Source organism: Armigeres subalbatus, chromosome 3 (genome assembly GCF_024139115.2).
Source record: "Armigeres subalbatus isolate Guangzhou_Male chromosome 3, GZ_Asu_2, whole genome shotgun sequence".
Taxonomy (NCBI): Eukaryota; Metazoa; Arthropoda; class Insecta; order Diptera; family Culicidae; genus Armigeres; species Armigeres subalbatus.
In genome coordinates, this window is record NC_085141.1 from 347,000,922 (window position 1) to 347,026,578 (window position 25,657).

The window sequence follows — 25,657 nt, forward strand, 5'->3', positions numbered from 1 at the left end:
GCTCGTCTGAGTCAATGAGGGCAGGCGCAGTGTCGATATAAGTTCAATGTGGTTGCACTTATGTGATGATAGTGGATTGAGCGCTCGTCTGAGTCAATGAGGGCGGGTGCAGTATCGATATGAGTTCAATTTGGTTGCACTTATGTGATGAGAGTGGATTGAGCGCTCGTCTGAGTCAATGAGGGTGGGCGCAGTATCGATATGAGTTCAATTTGGTTGCACTTGTGTGTTGATAGTGGATTGAGCGCTCGTCTGAGTCAATGAGGGCGGGCGCAGTATCGATATGAGTTCAATTTGGTTGCACTTATGTGATGATAGTGGATTGAGCGCTCGTCTGAGTCAATGAGGGCGGGTGCAGTATCGATATGAGTTCAATTTGGTTGCACTTATGTGATGAGAGTAGATTGAGCGCTCGTCTGAGTCAATGAGGGTGGGCGCAGTATCGATATGAGTTCAATTTGGTTGCACTTATGTGATGATAGTGGATTGAGCGCTCGTCTGAGTCAATGAGGGTGGGCGCAGTGTCGATATGAGTTCAATTTGGTTGCACTTATGTGATGATAGTGGATTGAGTGCTCGTCTGAGTCCATGAGGGTGGGCGCAGTAGCATTCTGAATTCAATCAGGTTTCTTCAATGAGGTTATAGAATGAGCGCTCGTTTTAATCCTTGGGGGCGGTCGCAGTGTCGATATGAGTTCAATTTGGTTGCACTTTTGTTATGTTAGTGGATTGAGCGCTCGTCTGAGTCAATGAGGGCGGGCGCAGTATCGATATGAGTTCAATTTGGTTGCACTTATGTGATGATAGTGGATTGAGCGCTCGTCTGAGTCAATGAGGGCGGGTGCAGTGTCGATATGAGTTCAATTTGGTTGCACTTATGTGATGATAGTGGTTTGAGCGCTCGTCTGAGTCCATGAGGGTGGGCGCGGTAGCATTCTGAATTCAATTAGGTTTCTCTAATGAGGTTATAGTATGAGCGCTCGTTTTAATCCTTGGGGGCGGTCGCAGTGTCGATATGAGTTCAATTTGGCTGCACTTATGTGATGATAGTGGATTGAGCGCTCGTCTGAGTCAATGAGGGCGGGCGCAGTATCGATATGAGTTCAATTTCGTTGCACTTATGTGATGATAGTGGATTGAGTGCTCGTCTGAGTCAATGAGGGTGGGCGCAGTATCGATATGAGTTCAAATTAGTTGCACTTATGTGATGATAGTGGATTGAGCGCTCGTCTGAGTCAATGAGGGCGGGCGCAGTCTCGATATGAGTTCAATTTGGTTCCCGGTATGTGGTGAGAGTGGATTGAGCGCGCGTTTGAGTCAATGAGGGCGGGCGCAGTATCGATATGAGTTCAATTTGGTTGCATTTAAGTGATGATAGTTGATTGAGCGCTCGTCTGAGTCAATAAGGGCGGGCGCAGTGTCGATATGAGTTCAATTTGGTTGCACTTATGTGATGATAGTGGATTGAGCGCTCGTCTGAGTCAATGAGGGCGGGCGCAGTATCGACATGAGTTCAATTTGGTTGCACTTATGTGATGATAGTGGATTGAGCGCTCGTCTGAGTCAATGAGGGCGGGAGCAGTGTCGATATGAGTTCAATTTGGTTGCACTTTTGTGGTGATAGTGGATTGAGCGCTCGTCTGAGTCAATGAGGGCGGGCGCAGTATCGATATGAGTTCAATTTGGTTCCCTGTATGTGATGATAGTGGATTGAGCACTCGTCTGAGTCAATGAGGGCGGGCGCAGTATCGATATGAGTTCAATTTGGTTGCATTTATGTGATGATAGTTGATTGAGCGCTCGTCTGAGTCAATAAGGGCGGGCGCAGTGTCGATATGAGTTCAATTTGGTTGCACTTATGTGATGATAGTGGATTGAGCGCTCGTCTGAGTCAATGAGGGCGGGCGCAGTATCGACATGAGTTCAATTTGGTTGCACTTATGTGATGATAGTGGATTGAGCGCTCGTCTGAGTCAATGAGGGCGGGCGCAGTGTCGATATAAGTTCAATGTGGTTGCACTTATGTGATGATAGTGGATTGAGCGCACGTCTGAGTCAATGAGGGCGGGTGCAGTATCGATATGAGTTCAATTTGGTTGCACTTATGTGATGATAGTGGATTGAGCGCTCGTCTGAGTCAATGAGGGTGGGCGCAGTATCGATATGAGTTCAATTTGGTTGCACTTGTGTGTTGATAGTGGATTGAGCACTCGTCTGAGTCAATGAGGGCGGGCGCAGTATCGATATGAGTTCAATTTGGTTGCACTTATGTGATGATAGTGGATTGAGCGCTCGTCTGAGTCAATGAGGGCGGGCGCAGTATCGATATGAGTTCAATTTGGTTACACTTATGTGATAATAGTGGATTGAGCGCTCGTCTGAGTCAATGAGGGTGGGCGCAGTGTCGATTTGAGTTCAATTTGGTTGCACTTATGTGATGATAGTGTTTTGAGCGCTCGTCTGAGTCCATGAGGGTGGGCGCAGTAGCATTCTGAATTCAATTAGGTTTCTCCAATGAGGTTATAGAATGAGCTCTCGTTTTAATCCTTGGGGCGGTCGCGGTGTCGATATGAGTTCAATTTGGTTGCACTTTTGTTATGTTAGTGGATTGAGCGCTCGTCTGAGTCAATGAGGGCGGGCGCAGTGTCGATATGAGTTCAATTTGGTTGCACTTATGAGATGATAGTTGATTGAGTGCTCGTCTGAGTCAATGAGGGCGGGCGCAGTGTCGATATGAGTTCAATTTGGTTGCACTTATGTGATGATAGTGGATTGAGTGCTCGTCTGAGTCAATGAGGGTGGGCGCAGTATCGATATGAGTTCAATTTGGTTGCACTTATGTGATGATAGTGGATTGAGCGCTCGTCTGAATCAATGAGGGTGGGCGCAGTGTCGAAATGACTTCAATTTGGTTGCACTTATGTGATGATAGTGGATTGAGCGCTCGTCTGAGTCAATGAGGGCGGGCGCAGTGTCGATATGAGCTCAATTTGGTTGCACTTATGTGATGATAGTGGTTTGAGCGCTCGTCTGAGTCCATGAGGGTGGGCGCAGTAGCATTCTGAATTCAATTAGGTTTCTCCAATGAGGTTATAGAATGAGCGCTCGTTTTAATCCTTGGGAGCGGTCGCAGTATCGATTTGAGTTCAATTTGGTTGCACTTATGTGATGATAGTGGATTGAGCGCTCGTCTGAGTCAATGAGGGTGGGCGCAGTGTCGATATGAGTTCAATTTGGTTGCACTTATGTGATGATAGTGGATTGAGCGCTCGTCTGAGTCAATGAGATCGGGCGCAATGTCGATATGAGTTCAATTTTGTTGCACTTATGTGATGATAGTACATTGAGCGCACGTCTGAGTCAATGAGGGCGGGCGCTGTGTCGATATGAGTTCAATTTGGTTGCACTCATGTGATGATAGTAGATTGAGCGCTCGTCTGAGTCAATGAGGGGGGGCACAGTAGCATTTTGAGTTCAATTAGGTTTCTTTAAGGCGATAGTAGCATGAGCACTCGTTTAAATCCTTGGGGCGGTCGCAGTACCGATATGAGAACAATTTGGTTGCACTTTTGTGTCGATAGTGGATTGAGCGCTCGTCTGAGTCAATGAGGGCGGGCGCAGTGTCGATATGATTTCAATTTGGTTGCACTTATGTGATGATAGTGGATTGAGCGCTCGTCTGAGCCAATGAGGGTGGGCGCAGTATCGATATGAGTTCAATTTGGTTCCACTTATGTGATGATAGTGGATTGAGAGGTCGTCTGAGTCAATGAGGGTGGGCGCAGTGTCGATATGAGTTCAATTTGGTTGCACTTATGTGATGATGGTGGATTGAGCTCTCGTCTGAGTCAATTATAGCGGGCGCAGTATCAATATGAGTTCAATTTGAATGCACTTATGTGATGATAGTGGATTGAGTGCGCGCCTGAGTCCATGAGGGTGTGCGCTGTGTCGATATGACTTCAATTTGGTTGCACTTATGTGATGATAGTGGATTGAGCGCTCGTCTTAGTCAATGAAGGCGGGCGCAGTGTCGATATGAGTTCAATTTGGTTGCACTTATGTGATGATAGTGGATTGAGAGCTCGTTTGAGTCCATGAGGGTGGGCACAGTAGCATTTTGAGTACAATTAGGTTTCTCTAAGGAGATAGTAAAATGAGCGCTCGTTTGAATCCTTGAGGCGGTCGCAGTGTCGATATGAGTTCAATTTGATTGCACTCATATGATGATAGTGCATTGAGCGCACGACCGAGTCAATGAGGGCGGGCGCAGTGTCGATATGAGTTCAATTTGGTTGCACTCATGTGATGATAGTGGATTGAGCGTTCGTCTGAGTCCATGAGGGCGGGCACAGTAGCATTTTGAGTTCAATTAGGTTTCTTCAAGGAGATCGTAGAATGAGCGCTCGTTTGAATCCTTGGGGCGGTCGCAGTGTCGACATGAAAACAATTTGGTTAAACTTATGTGTTGATAGTGGATTGAGCGCACGTCTGAGTCAATGAGGGCGGGCGCAGTGTCGATATGAGATCAATTTGGTTGCACTTATGTGATGATAGTGGATTGAGCGCTCGTCTGAGTCCATGAGGGTGTGCGCTGTGTCGATATGAGTTCAATTTGGTTGCACTTATGTGATGATAGTGGATTGAGCGCTCGCCTGAGTCAATGAAGGCGGGCGCAGTGTCGATATGAGATCAATTTGGTTGCACTAATGTGATGATAGTGGATTGAGCGCTCGTCTGAGTCCATGAGGGTGGGTACTGTGTCGATATGAGATCAATTTGGTTGCACTTATGTGATGATAGTGGATTGAGCGCTCGTCTGAGTCAATGAGGGCGAGCGCAGTGTCGATATGAGTTCAATTTGGTTGCACTTATGTGATGATAGTGGATTGAGCGCTCGTCTGAGTCCATGAGAGCGGGCACAGTAGTATTTTGAGTTCAATTTGGTTTCTCTAAGGAGATAGCAGATTGAGCGCTCGTTTGAATTCTTGGGGCGGTCGCAGTGTCGATATAAGATCAGTTTGGTTGTACTGCTCGTCTGAGTCCATGAGGGCGGGCACAGTAGCATTTTGAGTTTAATATGGTTTCTCTAAGAAGATAGTAGAATGAGTGCTCGTTTGAATCCTTTGGGGCGGTCGCAGTGTCGATATGAGATCAATTTGGTTGTACTTATGTGATGATAGTAGATTGAGCGTACGTCTAAGTCCATGAGGGCGGGCACAGTAGCATTTTGAGTTCAATTCGGTTTCTCTTAGAAGATAGTAGAATGAGCGCTCATTTGAATCCTTGGGGGCGGTCGCAGTGTCGATATGTGATCAATTTGTTTACACTTATGTGATAATAGTGGATTGAGCGCTCGTCTGAGTCAATGAGGGCGAGTGCAGTGTCGATATGAGTTCAATTTGGTTGCATTTATGTGATGATAGTGGATTGAGCGCTCGTCTGAGTCCATAAAGGGGGGCACAGTAGTATTTTGAGTTCCTTTTTATTTTCTCTAAGGAGATAGCAGATTGAGCGCTCGTTTGAATCCTTGGGGGCGGTCACAGTGTCAATATGAGATCAATTTGGTTGCACTCATTCCGTGCCGATAGTTCGAACGAGCCAGACGTGTGTGCTGTGTCTCATCGCGGGTGTTGTTCGGTAGTGCGAGTCTATTGTGTGGTGCCTACCTACGGATCCAAGGCGATCACTGTCGGCGAGCGAAGTAGCTGCTTCTGGCGACGCCAGTAAAGCAGGCTATTGTTTCTGCTGCTACCTACAGCAGCAGCACAGATAAGTGGCAGATTTTGTTTTATTGTTCTCCCTTTTGGAGCGGGACTGATTGAAATCAATTGAATTAGTTTTTTTCTCATTATTTTTTTTTTCTGATTTGCTAATAGTTTTAAGTTAGTATAAGACAGAATTGTCCTTCCACCTCTCGGGGTGAGAATGGAAGCAGAGACTATGGGAGGTGGTGAGCCACCAAAGAGGTTCGCATACGGTTTTACCAGGCATCTTCGCCTGGCCCTTGGGTTGTTTACTTTCGGCAGAAAGCGAAAAGCCTAGATTTTCTCGGCATCAAACGAGACTTGACGCGTCGTTTTACGAAGCTTGAATTCAGTCAAATCAACAGAAACAAGCTACGCATCACCGCACCTACATACCAGGTGGCGAATGAAATTGCTGGCGACAGGGCGTACAATATTGAATATTTAGTTTATGTCCCCTCGCGGGAGGTCGAAATTGAAGGTGTGATCACCACAGCGAGCTTAACTTGCAAGGATGTGCTTGCAGGGACAGGTCGCTTAAAGAATGCCCTGCAATCTACCGTGGATATCCTGGACTGCAAGGAATTGCATTCAGCAACCACAGTAGACGGTAAAAAGGTATATGCTAAGTCAGGCTCGCTTCGGGTGACGTTCGCCGGTTCGATGCTCCCAAAATATGTAGATATCGAGAATATGTTGTTTCCGGTGCGTTTGTTTGTACCAAGGGTATTTAATTGTACCAACTGCAAACAATTAGGTCACACTGCCGAGTTTTGTGACAACAAACCACTTTGTGGTAAATGTTTCCAAAGACATCGGGAGGATACCTGCCAGCAACAAGTCACAAAATGTGCTTATTGTGGTTTGGATCCTGCCCATGGTTTGCAAGATTGCCCGGTGTACAAAAGACGCACTCAAACAGTGAAGCGCTCGTTGGTACAGCGCTCCAAGCAGTCTTATGCGGAAATGGTTAAAGCGCAAGACACATCCGCCACTGCCACCGCAAAGACTGCTTTTTCAGCTGCCGTTCAAGTAAGTGACTATTATGATTCCATCTCCATTGATGAATCGGACTCTGACGCAGCCGATATGGATGATTCTTCGAGGTACACGCGCCCGAAAAGAGGAAGCAACCGTCTTCCCAGGATCGCGCCGAAAGAAATCAAAAGTCATCCATAAAGGCTTGGCAAAATCTGAAGGTAATGGGGGATTATTTAAAATCCCGAAGCAACCAGTCTTCACTGCAGATCCTTGCTGCTCTAAGACATTCCCGCCATTGCCTAAAACCGATGTTCCTAAGAAACATCCGGCTAGGAATATCAATGAAAACGAAAATGCTACTCGCACTTCCGAAAAGAGAATCTCGCCCAAGCGAGGATTGATATCCTTTAAGGACCTCGTGGACCGCTTTTTGAATCTTTTCAATATTCCGGATTCATTGAGGCCAATCATTGACCTCTTTATTCCAACAGTAGAAAGTTATCTGAAGCAATTGACTGTTTCATGGCCCCTTCTTGCAGAAATTGTATCTTTCGATGGATAATACGGCCATACAAGATACAATCACTGTGCTGCAGTGGAACTGTCATAGTCTAAAAATAAATTGGACGTGTTCAAGTTTTGATTCGCAATTCCGATTGCGATGTATTTGCTCTCTGTGAAACATGGCTTTCTTCTGAAGATGAAATCAACTTCCACGATTTTAACATTATTCGCCAAGATCTGGATGATCATTATGGTGGCGTTCTTTTGGGGATCAAAAAATGCTACTCCTTCTACAGAATTCCCATTCCGACTGTTCCCGGCTTAGAAATCGTCGCATGCCAAGTAAATGTGAAGAATAAAGACCTTTGCATAGCTTCAGTGTACATTCCTCCAAATACCTCTATTAATCGTCGACATTTTTGGAGCGCAGTCTCCCTTCTATCATCTCCAGTATTGATATTGGGTGATATGAACGCACATGGTATTGGCTGGGGCGAAACGTATGACGATTATAGAGCGCCTATTTTCTATGATTTGTGTGACGATTTCAATTTGAATATTTTGAACACTGGTGAAGTAACTCGAATAGGACCAAATGGTCAACAAAGCTGTATTGATCTGTCTTTATGTTCTAATTCACTATCGTTAGATTGCACGTGGAAGGTTATCCAAGATCCCCACGGTAGTGACCATATGCCGATAGCCACCACCATTAAAAGTGGCTATCAAGAATCTGAGCCAGTTAATGTTCCTTTCGATCTCACGAAGAACATTGACTGGCAAAAATTTGCATCGGCGGTAAAAATTGGTATTGAATCAACTGATATTCTTCCGCCACTGGATGAGTATCGAATTCTTACCGAATTGATTCAAAAAAGCGCACTGGAAGCTCAGAAACGACGCGTTCCAAGTACATCTGTCATAAGAAGACCAGCCACTCCTGGATGGGATGATGAATGTACTAAGTTGTATTCTGAGAAATCTGATGCCTTCAAGGCCTTTCGTAAACACGGAAGGTCCGAGCTTTTTGAAGAGTATTTGAGGCTTGAAAGAAAGCTCAAAAATCTTCTCAAGGCTAAAAACGTAGCTACTGGCGACGTTTTGTCGAGGGACTATCGCGAGAAACCTCAATGACAACACTTTGGAAAACGGCCCGCAACATGCGGAACCGCATTTCCACCAACGAGAGTGAAGAATACTCCAATCGATGGATATTCAATTTCGCAAAAAAGGTCTGTCCAGATTCCGTACCAGCAGAACCGCTATTTCGAGAATCAGTCACTGATCCCGGTTCTTTGGGTGGACCATTCACAATGCTGGAACTTTCTATGTCTCTTCTTTCATCGAATAACTCTGCTCCGGGATGCGATAACATCAAATTCAATCTTCTTAAAAATCTCCCAGATATCGCAAAAAGACGGTTACTTGACCTGTACAACTGTTTCATGGAGTACAACATCGTACCACCAGAATGGCGACAGGTCAAAGTAATAGCTATTCAGCCCTGGAAACCAGCGTCTGATTACAATTCCTACCGACCGATTGCCATGCTTTCATGCATGAGAAAATTATTGGAAAAAATGATCCTTTCAAGAATCGACCATTGGGTTGAACAAAATGCATTACTCTCAAATACTCAGTTTGGATTTCGTAAAGGTAAAGGAACAAATGATTGTCTAGCGTTGCTCTCTTCAGATATACAGCTGGCCTTTGCGCACAAGGAGCAATTGGCTTCAGTATTCTTGGATATTAAGGGCGCTTTTGATTCAGTTTCCATAGAAGTACTGTCAGACAATCTGCACAGTAGTGGATTACCCGTTATTTTGAATAATTTCTTGTACAATTTGTTGTCAGAAAAACAAATGAATTTTACACTCGGCACTCTGACAACTTCCAGAAATAGCTACATGGGTCTTCCCCAAGGTTCATGTTTAAGTCCCTTGCTTTATAATTTCTATGTTAAAGATATTGACAATTGTTTGGAAGGACAATGCACGCTCAGACAACTTGCAGATGATGCCGTGGTCTCTCTAAGAGGTCCAAGTGCAGCTGTCTTGCAAGGACCATTGCAAAGTACCCTGGATAATCTGACTGTTTGGGCCAGACATTTGGGGATCGAGTTTTCACCGCAAAAAACTCAGTTGGTTGTGTTTACTAAGAAGCGGTACCCTGCTCAACTGAAACTCAAGCTGTTGAATGATGACATCAACCAATCTTTATCTTCTAAATACCTTGGGGTCGTGTTTGATTCCAAATGCACCTGGAAACTCCACATTGAGTATTTGATACAAAATGCCGGAAAGGATCCATTTTCTATGTTCTATCTCCGGAACATGGTGGGGTGCTCACCCGGAAGACCTCATCAAACTCTATAGAACGACTATTCTCTCTGTTTTAGAGTACGGCTCCTTCTGCTTCCTCTCAGCAGCTGATTGTCACCTAATTAAATTGGAACGAATTCAATATCGTTGTTTGCGTATTGCCCTTGGCTGTATGCATTCAACGCATAACATGAGCCTGGAGGTGCTTGCTGGAGTCACTCCTTTAAAGCACCGTTACCTGGAGCTCTCATTAAGAATACTCATCAAATGTGGAACAAGTAACACACTTGTCTTACACAACTTCGATAATATGCTTGAACTGGTTCATCGGTCAAGATTCTTAAGAGTTTATCTCAACTACATATCGTCAGATCTTTGTCTTCCATGTTATACTCCCCCTCGAGTTGACTTCACTAATGACAGTTTCTCAATTTAATACGATCTGTCCATGAAACATGCTATTCAAGGAATACCAGATCATCTTCGAAATCTTTCCATTCCTCCATTTTTCAGAAAAATATGAACATGTCAATTGCAACAACAGATATTTCACTGATGGTTCTCGCATTAACGGATCCACTGGCTTCGGTGTTTTCAATGTAACTTCAACCACCTTTCGAAAACTTCAGGAACCGTGTTCGGTTTATGTTGCTGAGCTGGCAGCAATTAACTTCGCTTTGGGGATAATTTCCAATCAGCCCGTAGACCATTATTTCATCTTCTCGGATAGTCTTAGTTCTATCGAGGCACTCCGGTCGATGAAACCTGTTAAGCACGCATCTTACTTTCTTACAAACATAAGAGAGCAGATGCGTGTTTTGGTCGAAAGATCATTCAAGATTACCTTTGTTTGGGTCCCTTCTCACTGCTCAATCTATGGCAATGAGAAGGCAGACTTGCTAGCAAAGGTGGGCGCACAGGAAGGTGAGGTTTATCATAGACAATTCTCGAGCAACGAGTTTTTCCCATTAGTCCGTCAGAGTACTCTTCAAAGTTGGCAAAGAAATTGGACACACAACGAACTTGGACGGTGGCTATTTTCTATAGTTCCAAAAGTTTCTGGGCGAGCGTGGTTCAGAGGTGAGGACTTAAGTCGAGGCTTCATTCGCGTGATGTCGAGACTTATGTCTAATCACTATTCACTAAACGCACATCTGTACAGAATAAACCTTGTCGATAGCAACTTATGTAGGTGCGGAGCCGGTTATGATGACATCGATCACGTAGTTTGGTTCTGCTCGGAAAACGACGTCTCCAGAGAGCAATTATTGGATACCCTAGTGGCCTGAGGTAAACAACCCTTCCAGGAGATAAGAGGTGTTTTGGGGGATCGTGATGTGGTCTATATGCAAGCCATTTATAGTTTTCTTTGTTCCTCTGACATAAAAGTCTAATACTTTTGTTTTTTTCTTTTCTTCAAAGTTTTTTTTGTTTTGTCTCTGTCTGTCTGTCCCGTAGAGCGCCGTAGCTCTGGCCGTCCGGAAGATGCTCCCATTCGAACCATTCTTCGAGCACGACGACACACCACATCGTCCCCGACGCCAAATGACCGGATGAGCTGCTGAAATTCCTTGATTATGATGATTCCCTGATTCCCGAATCCTAATCCCCGTCCATCCTTAAACATTGTAAACCTAACCTCGAGTCACCACGAGTACGTTGGCTTATTTCCCTCTCTTACTAATTTAATAATAAGATTATGTCGATTGTACATATCTCAAAGAAACGTGGCTCCGTAAAGTGTTATACACGCCTGAGCCTACCAAATAAACGAAATTGGAAAAAAAAAAAAATTTGGTTGCACTCATGTGATAATAGTGGATTGAGCGCTCGTCTGAGTCCATGAGGGCGGGCACAGTAACATTTTGAGTTTAATTAGGTTTCTCTAAGACGATAGTAGAATGAGCGCTTGTTTGAATCCTTGGGGATGGTCCCAGTGCCGATGTGAGATCAATTCAATTATTTTAATAAACCTAAAATTTATTTCTTATTTCAGCAATCGTACACTACTTTTTAATAACATTTACTAACCGTCTCATAGTTTTAATCCACAATAAATAGAAGTAGATTGTTAGAAACCCGGATAAAATTTAGAAAAAAGTGATATTGTAAAGACCTCAGCTATTAGCAGCAGGACTTTGCGATTTCGTAGAAACTTCTTATAGTTGGGAAAATCATATTTGAAAAGAATTTCTACCTCTAATTGAATATTAAAAGGTTTTCTGGACTTGAAGATACAAAAGTTGAAAGTTTAATCATACATCGTGGAACCAATGCTAACAGAATCCTGAATTGGCATCAAAACATTTTCACTTGGTTGAAAACTACCAAATATGTGAAGTGTGATAGTACGGTTTTTGTTCAAGAAAAACACGTTGGGGACATAGGAGGAGGGTCAAAATCTAGAAAAAAATGTGGATTGCTCTAGTAATGAGTAGAGACATAAGCCATTGAACTAATTCTTTCATAAAAATAATTTATTTTTGATTAAAGAAGTTATGAAAATTGTCAATGAAATTGTTATGCGGATACATTCAGTACAAGCAAGCATGTATATATTTTCTACATTTCTTCCGAAAAAGGCACAATTTCCATCGTGGTATGCCAGACCCCCCTAAGATAATTCTCATTGCCACATGATTAAATTCATCTACCCAAACTGAAGTTCAAACAAGTCAAAATTAAGTGCAATTTCCTTAATTCTAGATCGTTGCTGGGGGAAGCCAAATTTCAGTCGAATGGGTCAGCTTGAGCTTTAGTATTTGATTTGAGTTTGCGTTTGATCATGTGTAGAAAAGTATCTGAATTCTAAGTTGTTTCCTCCTAACGAAAGGTTTGAATAGGCTCAAAAAACCTAAGTTTGAGATAAACCCCTTCAACCCAATTTTTAATTCCCCGTCGAACTGCTATCGTTAGGTGGTTTACTTTTTCTGATTCTGATATCATCGGGTGGAATGAGACAACTAAAACAACTCAAAATTTAGGTTGTTTGATCGATCCGTGTATAATAACCATATTTCATCATATTGCTTTTGGAAATGTTAATTTAAAAAACCTTTTTTGTTTCTTTATTTTTGTATCTTTATTAAGAAGACTTTCAGCCCTAGGCTGGCTCGACTCCAATAAATCTTTCTTAAATTCAATTACATGTAAAATGTGAACAGTACTGCCCATGATATCATGATTGACGTAATAACCTTTCAAAATTCCAGCTAACTTAACACGCATTTACTACGGTAATTCAACCATTGTAACATCGATAAGTTGCATGTCTCAAACATCATTTAAGTTTTTACGGGTAAATTGTTTAAGATTTGCGATATTTGTCTTCAAGTAATTCCAAATATCAACTATAAAATCATGGGCAGAGTAAATACCCAACATTTTATATTGAATATTCAAAAATAGCATAGTTCATATAATCATCGTACAATAGTATGTGAAATTGTTCTGCAACATACCAACAATCGAGCGATCAGAACCAATTTCCAAATCGAATGTCGAATGTCGGAGGTGTATTTTCCTATAAATTTTGACTCAAAGCCCCATAAAAACATCTAATCAAATGCGCAGCTTATGCTACAAGCGATTGAGCTGAAATTTTGAGGGATTGATATTCTTACCATAAGACACAATCCAAGGGGGGGAGGGGCGTGGAATTCGACAACTTTTTGTTTCCTGGGCGAGTCTACTGGATACTTTGCGTGGGCGCGGCGTTCATAGTGACTTGAGCGCTTGCCAGAGCCCCATGATGGCAAACACAGCACGAGTTTGAGTCTAAATATGTTGCACTGAGACGATCATAGTGACTTGAGCGCTCGCCAGAGTCCCATGAGAGCGGACACAGCATGAATTAAGGTACAAAATTATTACTCTGAGACGTTCATAGTGAATTCAATACCTAATTTCCATAACGACTTATCTGCTTTTGTAAATAAAGATCCAAACGTCGATTTGACGAATCTGATGGCACTCCCACGCTAACCATCACCATCTACACGTAAGTGAAGGCTTCGGCTATCTGTTATGGTGTTGGTTTGTGTGGGAGTGCCATTAGATTCGTCAAATCGGCGTTTGAATCTTTATTTACAAAAGCAGATAAGTCGTTTTGAAAATTTGTTATTGAATTGAGTGCCCCAGAGTCCCATAAGGGCGGACACAGCATTGTTACTCTGATTCGTTCATAGTGACTTGAGCGCTTATCAGAGTCCCATGAGGGAGAACACAGCATAAGTTTGAGTCTAAATCTGTTGCACTGAGACGTTCATAGTGAATTGAGCGCTTGCCAGAGTCCCATAAGGGGGGAAAACAACATGAATTTGAGTACAAGATTGTTACTCTGAGACGTTTATAGTGAATTGAGCGCTCGCCAGAGCCCCATAAGGGCGGATACATCATGAGTTTGAGTTCAAAACTGTTGCCTTGAGACGTTCATAGTGTCTTGAGCCCTCGCTAGAGTCCCATGAGGGGATGACTCAGATTCGATTTGATTACAATTTGGTTACTCGTAGGTGCTCATAGTTAAATGAGTGATCGTCTAAGTCCCATGTGGGTGGACATGAATTTGATTTGAGTACAATTCGGTTACTCTGAGGCTTTCATAGTGAATCGAGCGGAGGCTGAGGCTTTCATAGTGAAGGCGGACACAGATTAGATTTGAGTACAATTTGATTACTCTGAGCCTGAGGTTTTCATTGTGAAATGAGTGATCATCTGAGTCCCTTGAGTGGGCGGACATAGATTTGATTTACCCTGAGGCCTTCATAGTAAGTTGATAGATCCTTTGAGTTTTGTAGTGCGGACATAGAATCAATTTTAGTACAATATGTTTGATTCGAGGCATCCATAAAGAGCTCAGCGAACGTCTGAAACCCATGAGGTTAGACACAGATTCGATTTGAGTACATTATGGTTACTCTGAAACCTTCATTGGGATTTGGGCGGTCTTGTGAGTCATGTGAGGGCGGCCTTAGTAGCAATTGGAGTACAATTTAATTGCTCTAAGGCATTCATAGTGAATAGTTTGTTTTGGTCGATTGATGAACATTTAAAATTAAAATTAAAGCCGGTACACCTGATTAATTTTCATTTTACCGTGACACACCACGATAACAAATTTGTCTTGGCGTAGACAACAGACAGCAATCTCATGTAACACTTTTGTTGATCAGTGATAAATTTTCAGATGCCGAAAAAAAATCTTTTACTAGGGTTGGAATCAAACCGACATTTCTTAGCACATGCCACTAGACGATTGAAGTTACCCAGAAGCATTTTAAACGTCTAAAACACATGGGCGTAAAACTGTTAATGAAGTAAAGCTTAGGAGTGTGAAACAAGCATTTTATAGAATGTTTGTTCAATGAAGATACCTAAATTTGTGGAGACGAAACTTAAAAAAAGAAAAAATGTCGGGTGCAGGCGAAGTTCAACGGACGCGGACGTAAAGACATTTGTTCAGTTTGTTGAGCTGAGTCGATTGCTATACAATACTATGGGTCTAAGAGCCTTTTATAAAAAGTTCGTTGTTGGAGTGAAATGATAGCCTGAATGAATTTATTCACATTTAGGCGTGGGGCGCAATTTTCAAATCAATAAAGTTTGATGGGCGGATTTTCCAAGGGGCGCAAAATTTTAAATGTATGAGTAACCAGCTCATGATTTGCCATGACAGCACTGCTAATATGACACGTTCTTATTTTTCGGACGTACTGAATAGCAACTAGCGATCCTTCTTCAGGTATGACAACAGGACAAAGAGCGTGCAATTTTGCATTAAACGATAATAACAACGGCAATTTAACTGTCAAGGAATTTATGCTCGTCTCTGTGAAAATCAGAACGGATAAGGGATTATTAAGCTTCACTGTACATATAAGTGTTAGAATAATCAACTCTAATGTAGTCTTGTACATACTTGAGAACGTTAGATCATATAAATCGAATCTAGTTTACTTCAATATTGAACGAACATCCTACCAATATTGTATTTAGTTTTACCATCAGGCGAATTTGCTCCAACAGCAACCCGTTTAGTAAGTAGTGTCTCGCTTTAGAAACAAATGGAAGGATGATGACACGCCGAACGGGCTGCGATGATCGCCACCCAAAAGCAATGTGGTGTCGGAGGTGGGGAAATTGCTTTCCATCTGGATGGCAGTTAAGCGTAACAACGCTACTTCGCTGCTATCGCTAGCAGTAATATGCACGCTTAGCTAACCCACTGACGATGCAGAGCACGGGAGCGCAGAAGTAGTCAAGCAGCCGAGCATGTGTCTGCCCTAATCCGGATGGATGGGAAAACATGATCCGTTTACAGAATCAGGACTTTGTTTAGTTAGAAGATGGAAGATACTTAAACGCCACGAAAGGTTGCCTGCAGCTGGAGGAGATAAAAAGTTTTTGTTCACTCTGTCGGGTGTGGAAAGTTTTGGATGGGTATGGAAACTGTGGCCGGGATAGGTAGGATGTGGATGAAAGTTGTAACACTCCCAGATAAGCAGGATTTTCCGTTCTGTTTGATAGGACGGAGAAAAAATCGATGTCATTCTGTTAGAGTCGAGAAAATTTACATTCTAAGCGTATGAATTAAATTTATTGCGAAGAAATGTGTTCCAAGTCTGAAACATTGTATAATTATTTACTTCTCCTATTAAATAGTAAAAAAAGTAAAAACCAGACAAATAGTAGCAGGTCTCATGACTCAATGATAGAATTTCAAATTGAACCGTTTAAATATTCAAACCTCTTTGAAAATTGCTGTCACATTATAATCAAGGTTCGTAAACAGAGATTCCACATATGACAAACCTCTTCTTGTAGGAAAAAAAAGCATCAAACGCCTCTTTTAACCACACTGGAAACAAAGCCAGTCAATTACACTCGAATCGATCGACATAGTGCTCCAGTTTTCGATTAATTTTCCACCTTTCAATTGCTTCCGCCTGACCGCCTCCATTCCACGCGGGTGACGGCTGAATAACGCCGGGCCGATACGAGCGGTGGACGACCGGTGAACGGTTTGGCACACTGCAATTTATTGCATCAAAGCTCCACACAAGTTCCTTCCATCCAATTCAATCCCAGACCAGCTCGAGCAGTTTGCAATTGGCCGTCAATTGCAATTTCCAGTTCCGGTGTTGTTTTTCCTGTGCATCCTACGCCGCCTCTCCGTGGACGGTGCGGTGCCTACCTCTTCATAGTTATCGTTATTAGCGTCAAGTAGTTATAGTTCTGCGCGAGCTATATGCGAGTTTCTGGATATTATGGAGGCAGCTGAGAGTTGCTTCAGAAAATTGCGGGCTCTGTTTGCGAATGCTCTGCGGCAGTTGCTCGTTCATAAGCACATTTGAACAGTAGTGGCCAGTGAGTAGGTAAACAGAACGTGGTGAAGAACCCGGCTCCGGTTGAGTAGTACTTGTTTGAAGGGTATTCGCCTGCTGGTGTACATAACAGGCTATTGAACCACACATCGTGTGTATGTGTGCTGCAGCAATGCATTGCATGTGTTCCATCAAATGTGCATTTCTAATTCCGAATTCCTGTCATGATAATGCACTCTTATTCTATTGTTCACTACAAACACAAACGGCTCACTTCAGTGGATATCCGTTATTCAATATTTGTGGAATCGTTTGCTTTACACGTGTTAGAACTCATATCCACCCCCAAGCCACCCACTTCTAACAGTAGTCCATCGTTCTGCCACCCACAGGTATTCGACATTCTCTGGAGCGATCCACAACACAACGAAGGCTGTCGACCCAATTCGCTGCGCGGTGCCGGCACCTATTTCGGTCCGGACGTGACCAACAAGTTCCTACAACGGTACAAGCTGCAGTATCTGGTGCGGTCGCACGAGTGCAAACCCGATGGACACGAAATCATGCACGGCGGCAAAGTATGTATGAAGAACGTCGCACGGCCACCACGTCAGCAGCCACAACCGGTGACGTACCTGACTGATGGTGGTCCCGGCGAGTTATAATGCAGCGCTAATAAAACTTTCCCCTGTCCCCAAATTAGGTCATCACGATATTTTCCGCCTCCAACTATTACGAAATCGGTTCCAATAAGGGGGCATACCTCAAACTGGACCCCCAGCTGGACACCCACTTTGTGATGTACACAGCGGCGGCATCGAAGACACGCAAGCTGACCTTCCGGCAGCGCGTCGGCTTGGTGGAGAGCTCGGCACTGCGGGAACTGGCAGCACGGCTCCGAGAACGGCGGGTGGAGCTGGAACGGGAGTTCACCTCCCGTGATACGCAGAATACGGGTAAGTGATGTTCAAAGTATGTTGGTTTTGAAAATTCAATTACCCCAACCACACTGATGGGGTTTATACTGATATTTATTATTGAGTGTGTTTCAAATGTTAATTACAATTTTATTAGGGGGAACTATCTTTTGATTAGCTTTGAAAGCCAGGATATTGCCTATTGCCAGATTTTTCCACAGCTCTGAACAAAAACTTGTGTTTGTTGTGTTTCTGTATCTGTATAAATTATTGGCAAATACAAATGTGCAACCTGTGGTGAATGCAGTAGAAAATATTATATAAATGGTGCAGGCACGTTGAAATACGACACAACCCTACGTTGTTTTAAGCAGCATTCGTATAAGCGAGTTGCCCTACACTTTTGGCAAAAAAAATCTGCTCTTTTATTTTTCATAAGTTGCAGCGATTGACATTTAAAAAACTCAAACATCCACCTATAAGCTGTACTCACATAATAAATTTTATTTAATTGTTGAAAATTTTGAAAAATAAAAGTACATAGTGGAGTACAACTTTGCAAATAAGAATCTAAATTGGGGTTAGATCAAATGATTTTAAATTTTCAGCAATTTATTTTTGATTAATTAATATTGAGCGTTTTAGGGGAAAATGTTACAAGGTTAAATTACTTCACTATTTTTACTTCCAATATATTCACTTTGTATCAACAGATACGTATTTCGTTTGCTACTTGAAAACTGCTTTAGACTTCTTCAGTCGAAAATTTAATGACTACTACATCCACATCTCGTCCCATGCTTAGTATATGAAATTGTACTGCCCACGTGGTTGATGTTGTAAGATCACAGTCATATCACTTAGAATGAAGATCCATTCAGCCGGCCTTGTTCACCACTAAAAGTGGCTAGCCGTGCGAGAGCTTATTCTCCGCCAAACAAAAATGCGTAGAAATTCAACAATGCATGGGACAAATCGACTTGATGTTGTTTCCACTAACTTTTTGCCTTTCTCGTACACTAAGTGTACGTAAAGGCTATAATATTGCTTCAAAAACAAAATTTTGATAGGAGGCCCGGAGGGCCGATTTTTATATACCGATCGACTCAGCTCGAGGAATTGAGGTGATGTCTGTATGTGTGTATGTATGTATGTGTGTGTGTGTGTATGTGTGTATGTGTACAAATTTTGTAGACACACTTTTTTGAACTTCCCATTGTCCGATTTGCTCGCAACAAGTTGCAGTCGACACGGAATTCAGTCCCATTGTTTGCTATTGAAAATTAGATCAATAGCTCATCGCAATTTGGAGTTATGGCCAAAAAACTGTTTTTGCGAATAAAAAAATAGCAAAATGTTCTCAACTGAATACACCTAGATTCGAACTTCTGACCTCTGGGGTGGAAGGCGCTTGCCATACCACAAAACCATCGGAACACACATGGTATGAGTAAACAGAAGTCGTACAGTATTTATCAAATTAGTATGTGTTCATTTCTTTTCAAAGCCACAGAGTTCACTCTGCTAGGGTAACGGTACCAATATTGGAAGTATTATTGAATCAATGAAAGAAAATATATATTTGATAATTCGAAATTGATAGTTTTAATGCATTAACAAATAGACAAACTTTGAATTTGCTAGAAATGAAATTGGATTCATTTCGTCTTAATAATTAATCTAAATTTCTTGGAGGTAAAATGAGCTCCACTATACTGCCGTCGCAAGCATAATCGTCCAATATTGATTTTGCATGGAAGAAAATATGGAACAGTTACGCTTGCGGCGGCAGTATATATAGGTAGGAAAGCCAATTTGTTGGAGAAATTATTGTTTTCAATTAGTATTCATAATGGCACAACTACAACGTGTCGCTTCAAGTAAAGCAAACATTAAGTAATGCAATGATGAACAATATTATTAAGAACCCATTGTCTCCACTGAGGCCATGATCGCCCTATAAGTGTTTATTTGGGTAACCTTTAACGAAAAGAAATGTGTTCAATAATTAATAACGTTTCTCTTTACTAAACGTAATCAGGCCCATTTTTCTATTATTTTGCTATCATGCGCTCGCATACCCTACATACGAGTTCGATCAGCGGCGTTCAATCAGCGTATGGGAGCGCAGCTGATGTGCGTGAGGACGCTATGCAAGCACATTTCGGCGGGAGCGAACGGCACTGCATTCGCTTCATTCGCTTGCCGTCGGATGAATATCGCAGAAGGAAGCATCACCAACACACCGCATGGCCCTGACGAAAGCGAGTGAACAAAATGAGGGCCGGATGATGCCTTTTTATTTCACCCGGCAAGGGATATAGGACGTCAATTTTAAAATGGTTGTTAAAACGTTAAAACACATTTTAACCGAAAATAGTTGGATTTTTCAGGTTCGAAATTTAATTTACTTTTAGATTGGCAACACGAAAGTCTAATTATTTCGACTAAACAACATGTGTAGATATGTAGCCTGATATATAGGTGTAGACTTCGGCTATCTGTTGGTGGTGTTGGATTGCGTGGGAGTGCTCTCGCCTCTTAGATTTGACGAATCGATGTTTTAATCTTTGTTTACAAACGCAGAGAATTCGTTTTAAAAATTTGGTATTGAGTTATAGAAAATAAAAATTGTATAAAGTTCATTGGTATTATACTAGAAAATATGTTTTTGAAAAAAAAAATTAGAGCCGAACGAGCGTCGATCACAGGACACTCTGAGTGAGAGCCTAGAACGTTACCCCTCAGCTATCTTTACTTCTTGAAAGACTGGTGATCGAAGTATAACAGGTTATACGCAATTTGCACTGATCATCTGCTGCTTGTGCATTCGTGCGGCAACGCACCGGCTGCTGTGTTTAGGTTCCGTGGCATATTTAAATCATCTGACGTTGACAAACATATACGATTGAGTTTACGTCATGTGCTTTTGTGTCAATTCATTCAGATAAGTCACCTAATATTCATAGTGTTTTGGTGTGCAGGGAAGCAACATCAATTTCAATATTTAATTTGAATCCACCAATCCAATCCATATTGGCACAGTATATGTAAAACATGGCTGGTCTAACAATTAGTTTGTAAATAAAACAAATTATTTTAGTAAATGGTTTTGATTTTCTATAAATATTAATTTAGTATTATTCCTACCTTTTCGCTTGCATACCTTCTGTGTGGTTTTTGAAAGTTAATTAATTCATGCTATACATGAGTCCTAAATCTTGGACTTCGCTAGACCAATTAATTGTAACATTCATATAGTGACAACATATCTGTTTGAAGATTTCAAATAGCACTGGGATTATGTGGGAGAATCTGAGTTTCGGAAGGATTCGGAGAAAATTTTTCATTTTTGCAAGTCAATGAAAATGTATCCAAACTTTTCTACAATCCAAACATGTTTTGGATCATGTAGTAATCTAAGTTCGATCATTTAGTTTCTCGATGACTCATTCCAGAGGTTAAATTTCAAAACGTGTTTTATGGTGGACTTCTGGTGCGAATATTTTTCGACAGCTCTGTCCTACAGTTTGTTGTTTTAATTTAACTAATAACAGAGATAAAGCACTAGCTTGTAATAACTTATACTAAATGTTAATAACATTATTTTTTATTAGTTATTATTAGTCAGTATAAGTAAACAAAATGGGGGCCGGATGATGCTTTTTTATTTCACCCGGCAAGGGATATAGGGCGTCAATTTTAAAATGATAATTAAAACGTTAAAACACATTTTAGCCGAAAATAGTTTGATTTTTCGGGTTCGAAATTTAATTTTCTCTTAGATTGGTAACATGAAAGTTTCATTATTTCGATTAAAAGACATGTAGGCTACATATCTACACTACATGGATGTTTTCGATCATTTAGTAATCTGCGTTCAATCATTTAGTAGTTTGTCAATAACACATTCCAGAGGCTAGATTTCAAAATGTGTAGTATGGTGGACTTCTAATTCAAAGGTTCTTCTACAACTCTGCCTAACAGTTCGATGTTTCAGTTATACTAATAATAGAGCTATAGAGCTAGTAGCGGTAGCTTATACTGAATGATTGGAATTTTGTTATCATTTAGTATAAGTCACTGCAACTAGCACTGTAACTCCTTCAATGGTATAATTTAAACATCGATATATTAGGCAGATATATAGAAAAACCTTCGCATCAGAAGTCCACCGTATAACACATTTTGGAATTCAGCCTCTGGAATGAGTTATAGACAAACTACTAAATGATCGAACGCAGATTACTAAATGATCGATAACATCCTTGTGTGTCTAACATATAGGTAATTACTTCGGCTAGCTGTTGGTGGTGTTGGATTGCATGGGAGTGCTCTCGTCTCCCAGACTTGACAAATCGATGTTTTAATCTTTGTTTAAAAAATGCAGATAAGTCGTTTTAAAAATTTGGTATTGAGCTATGGAAAAACAATTGAATAAAATTTATTGGTATTAACTAAAAAATGTTTAAATTTAATATTAAACAAAAGAGAGTCAGGACGAGCATCGAACATAGACCCGCTGAGTGAGAGCCTAAAGCGTTACCCCTTGGCTATCTCCGCTTCTTGGACATATGATGATCGAAGTATAACAGGTTATACTCAATTTGCACTGATCATCGGCTGCTTGTGCATTCGTGCGGCAACGCACCTGTGCTGTGTTTAGGTTCCGTGGCATATTTAAATCATCTGACGTTGAAAAACATATACGATTGAGTTTACGTCATGTGCTTTTGTGTCATAATGTCAGATGTCAGATATGTCACCTAATATTCATAATGTTTTGGTGTGCATGGAAGCAACTTCAGAATCAATTTCAACATTTGATTTGAATCCACTGTAATGCATTCTTCCTGGCGTTGCAGCAAATAATTCATATTGGCACAGTATATGTAAAACATGGCTGGGCTAACAATTAGTTTGTAAATAAAACAATTTATTTTAGTAAATGGTTTTGATGTTCTATAAATTTTAACTCACTATAATCGTACCTTTTCGCTTGCATACCTTCTGTGTTTTTGATAGTTAATTAATTCATGCTATACATGAATCCTAAATCTTGGACTTCACGAGACCAATTAATTGAAAACCCATTCATAGCGACAACATATCTGTTTGAAGATTTCAAATAGCACTCGGATTATGTGGGAGAAGCTGAGTTTCGGAAGGATTCGGAGAGAATTTTTCTTTTTGGCAAGTCAATGGAAAATGTATCCAAACTTTTCTACAATCCAAGCATGTTTTGGATCATGTAGTAATCAAAGTTTAATCATTTAGTTTCTCGATGACTCATTCCAGAGGTTAAATTTCAAAACGTGTTTTATGGTGGACTTCTGATGCGAATATTTTTCGACATTTAACCTCTGGAATGAGTTATTCACAAACTACTAAATTATCGAACCTATATTACAAAATGGTCGAAAACATCCTTGCTATAATCCATAACAAATTACACTAACGCAAACAACGATTTTTGACTCCCTGATAGAATAATATCAGGTATGCAATCAGTATGATATAAAGTATTACACATTATTGGCACAAGTATGCTGATTTAGGTAACACCAGCTATGTTACGAGTAATCTATCAGATTTTGTTCAGGGATAGTTTACCATAGTGATCTGATAAATAATTTTAGATCAGTTCAGTATAATATATACAAAAAAAATTAAAATTAATCAATTTTAATCAAACCTTCAGTTAATCACTCCGAAATGCTCTCCATATGAAGAAAAGTAACCCTAGTAGAATTCTTCTATGACTTTATTAAGTCGGATCAAAATCGTAAATCTTAATTGAAAAGTGGTTAAATGGCATTGACAAAAACGGAACTGCTCATCAGCAAAAAATGAATTCTTATCTATATGATGAAGAATCATACTATTTCAGAAGGTGCCAGAAGCCTAAGCTGGATTCTGACTTCAAAACAGAAAAAGTTTGTCAATTGACCAAAATTATGGATCATATTACCGAAGTTATGGATCATAATCACGATAAAAATTGCGCAAAATTGTATTTTTTTTATTAAATGTAGTTTTCTATGAATAATTTTCCAAACATTTATGGATCATTTGTCATGGGAAAATAGCAGGAATGATATTGTTTTTCTTGATCATGTTTAAAGGTACATACTTATTTTACAATTATTTGATATATTTTTGCCTTTCTCGTATACAAAGTATACGTAAAGGCTATATGTTCGCTCCAAAAACGAACTTTTTATAGGAGTCCCGGAGACCCATAGTGTTATATACCGATCGACTCAGCTCGACGAATTGAAGTGATGTCTGTGTGTATGTGTGTGCGCAAAATAATCTCACTCATTTTTCAGGCACTTATCATTAACCGATTTGCTCGCAACAAATTGCATTCGACGCGGAATCTTGTCCCATTGTTTCGTATTGAAAATTGGCCGAATCGGACTATGGGCTTCGGAGTTATGGCCAAAATATATTTTTTTACAAAAAAAAATCTCACTCACTTTTTAGACACTTACTCTTAGCTGATTTACTCGCAACAAGTTTCATTCAACGCAGAATCATGTTCCATTGTTTCGTATTGAAAATTGGACAGATCGGACTATGGGTTTCGAAGTTATGGCCAAAATCCACTTTTTCACATGAGAAACACATACAAAATTCTCACTCATTTTTCAGGCACTTATCCTTAACCGATTTGCTCGCAACAAGTTGCATTCGACGCGGAATCTTGTCCCATTGTTTCGTATTGAAAATTGGATCAATCGGATTATGGGCTTTGATATTATGGCCAAAATATATTTTTTATAAGAAAAATTCTCACTCACTTTTTAGGCACTTACTCTTAGCTGATTTACTCGCAACAAGTTTCATTCGACGGAGAATATTGTCCAATTGTTTCGTATTGAAAATTGGCCCAATCGGACTATGGGTTTCAAAGTTATGGCCAAAATTCATTTTTTTACATAATTTTTTTACGTACAAAATTCTCACTCATTTTTCAGGCTCTTATCTTTAACGGATTTTCTCGCAATAAGTTGCATTCGACGCGGAATCTTGTCCCATTGCTTCGCATTGAAAATTGGTGGAATCGGACTATGGAATTCGGAGTTATGGCCAAATATTTTTTTTTTAAGAAAAATTCTCACTCACATTCTCACTCATTTTCTCGTCATTCGACGTAGAATATTGTCCAATTGCTTCGTATTGAAAAATGGCCCTATCGGACTATGGGTTTCGAAGTTATGGCCAAAATTCATTTTTGCCTTTCTCGTATACAAAGTATACATAAAGGCTATATGTTCGCTCCAAAAACGAACTTTTTAAAGGAATCCCGGAGACCCATAGTGGTATATACCGATCGACTCAGCTCGACGAATTGAGGTGATGTCTGTGTTTTTTTATTTTTTTTTCTTCCTAAGCAATGGAGGGGGAATCTGCTCAACAGACATCCTGGGTTGTCCAGGATGTGCGGGGTTAGGGATCACCTCCAATAGCAAACGAGGGAGGCAGCACTACATCCCCGACCCGCTAAACCGTTTCCATTGCCACCAAGCCCATAGTCCCTTCGGTACAACCAGAAAGTAATGCTTCAAAGGGGGGCCAGAGCACAACACACCCTCGAGGTTAGCTGCGAACTTCGTGACTCGCTTTTTTAGAAGAACACCATGGTATCGTGCCAGCGCATTACCGGCTTTCCAGGTGGCCTTACCACGCCCTATGTCCTCGGAAGGTGGGAAGGGTCGACTTCGCGCCTGCTTCCCTCTGCACTACTGGTATCAAGAATGATGATGCCGCGTGCACCCCAAATTGACCTTTCTGCGATAGGGCCTATTCGCCAGCACACAGAGGGACTTGCCGACGCGGTGCCTACGCCTGCCCCAGCC

General features: G+C 41.2%; 1 protein-coding gene across 15 annotated transcripts in view; it reads left to right on the plus strand.

The window, feature by feature from the left end:
• Positions 1-25,657, plus strand: part of LOC134225970 (serine/threonine-protein phosphatase rdgC) — a 278,612-nt gene that overhangs the window by 205,114 nt on the left and 47,841 nt on the right. For all 15 annotated transcript variants that reach the window (XM_062706446.1, XM_062706449.1, XM_062706451.1 and 12 more), the window contains 2 exons: positions 17,268-17,453; positions 17,579-17,831. In XM_062706446.1, coding sequence (XP_062562430.1) covers positions 17,268-17,453; positions 17,579-17,831 — 439 coding nt within the window. The remainder of the gene's footprint in view (positions 1-17,267; positions 17,454-17,578; positions 17,832-25,657) is intronic.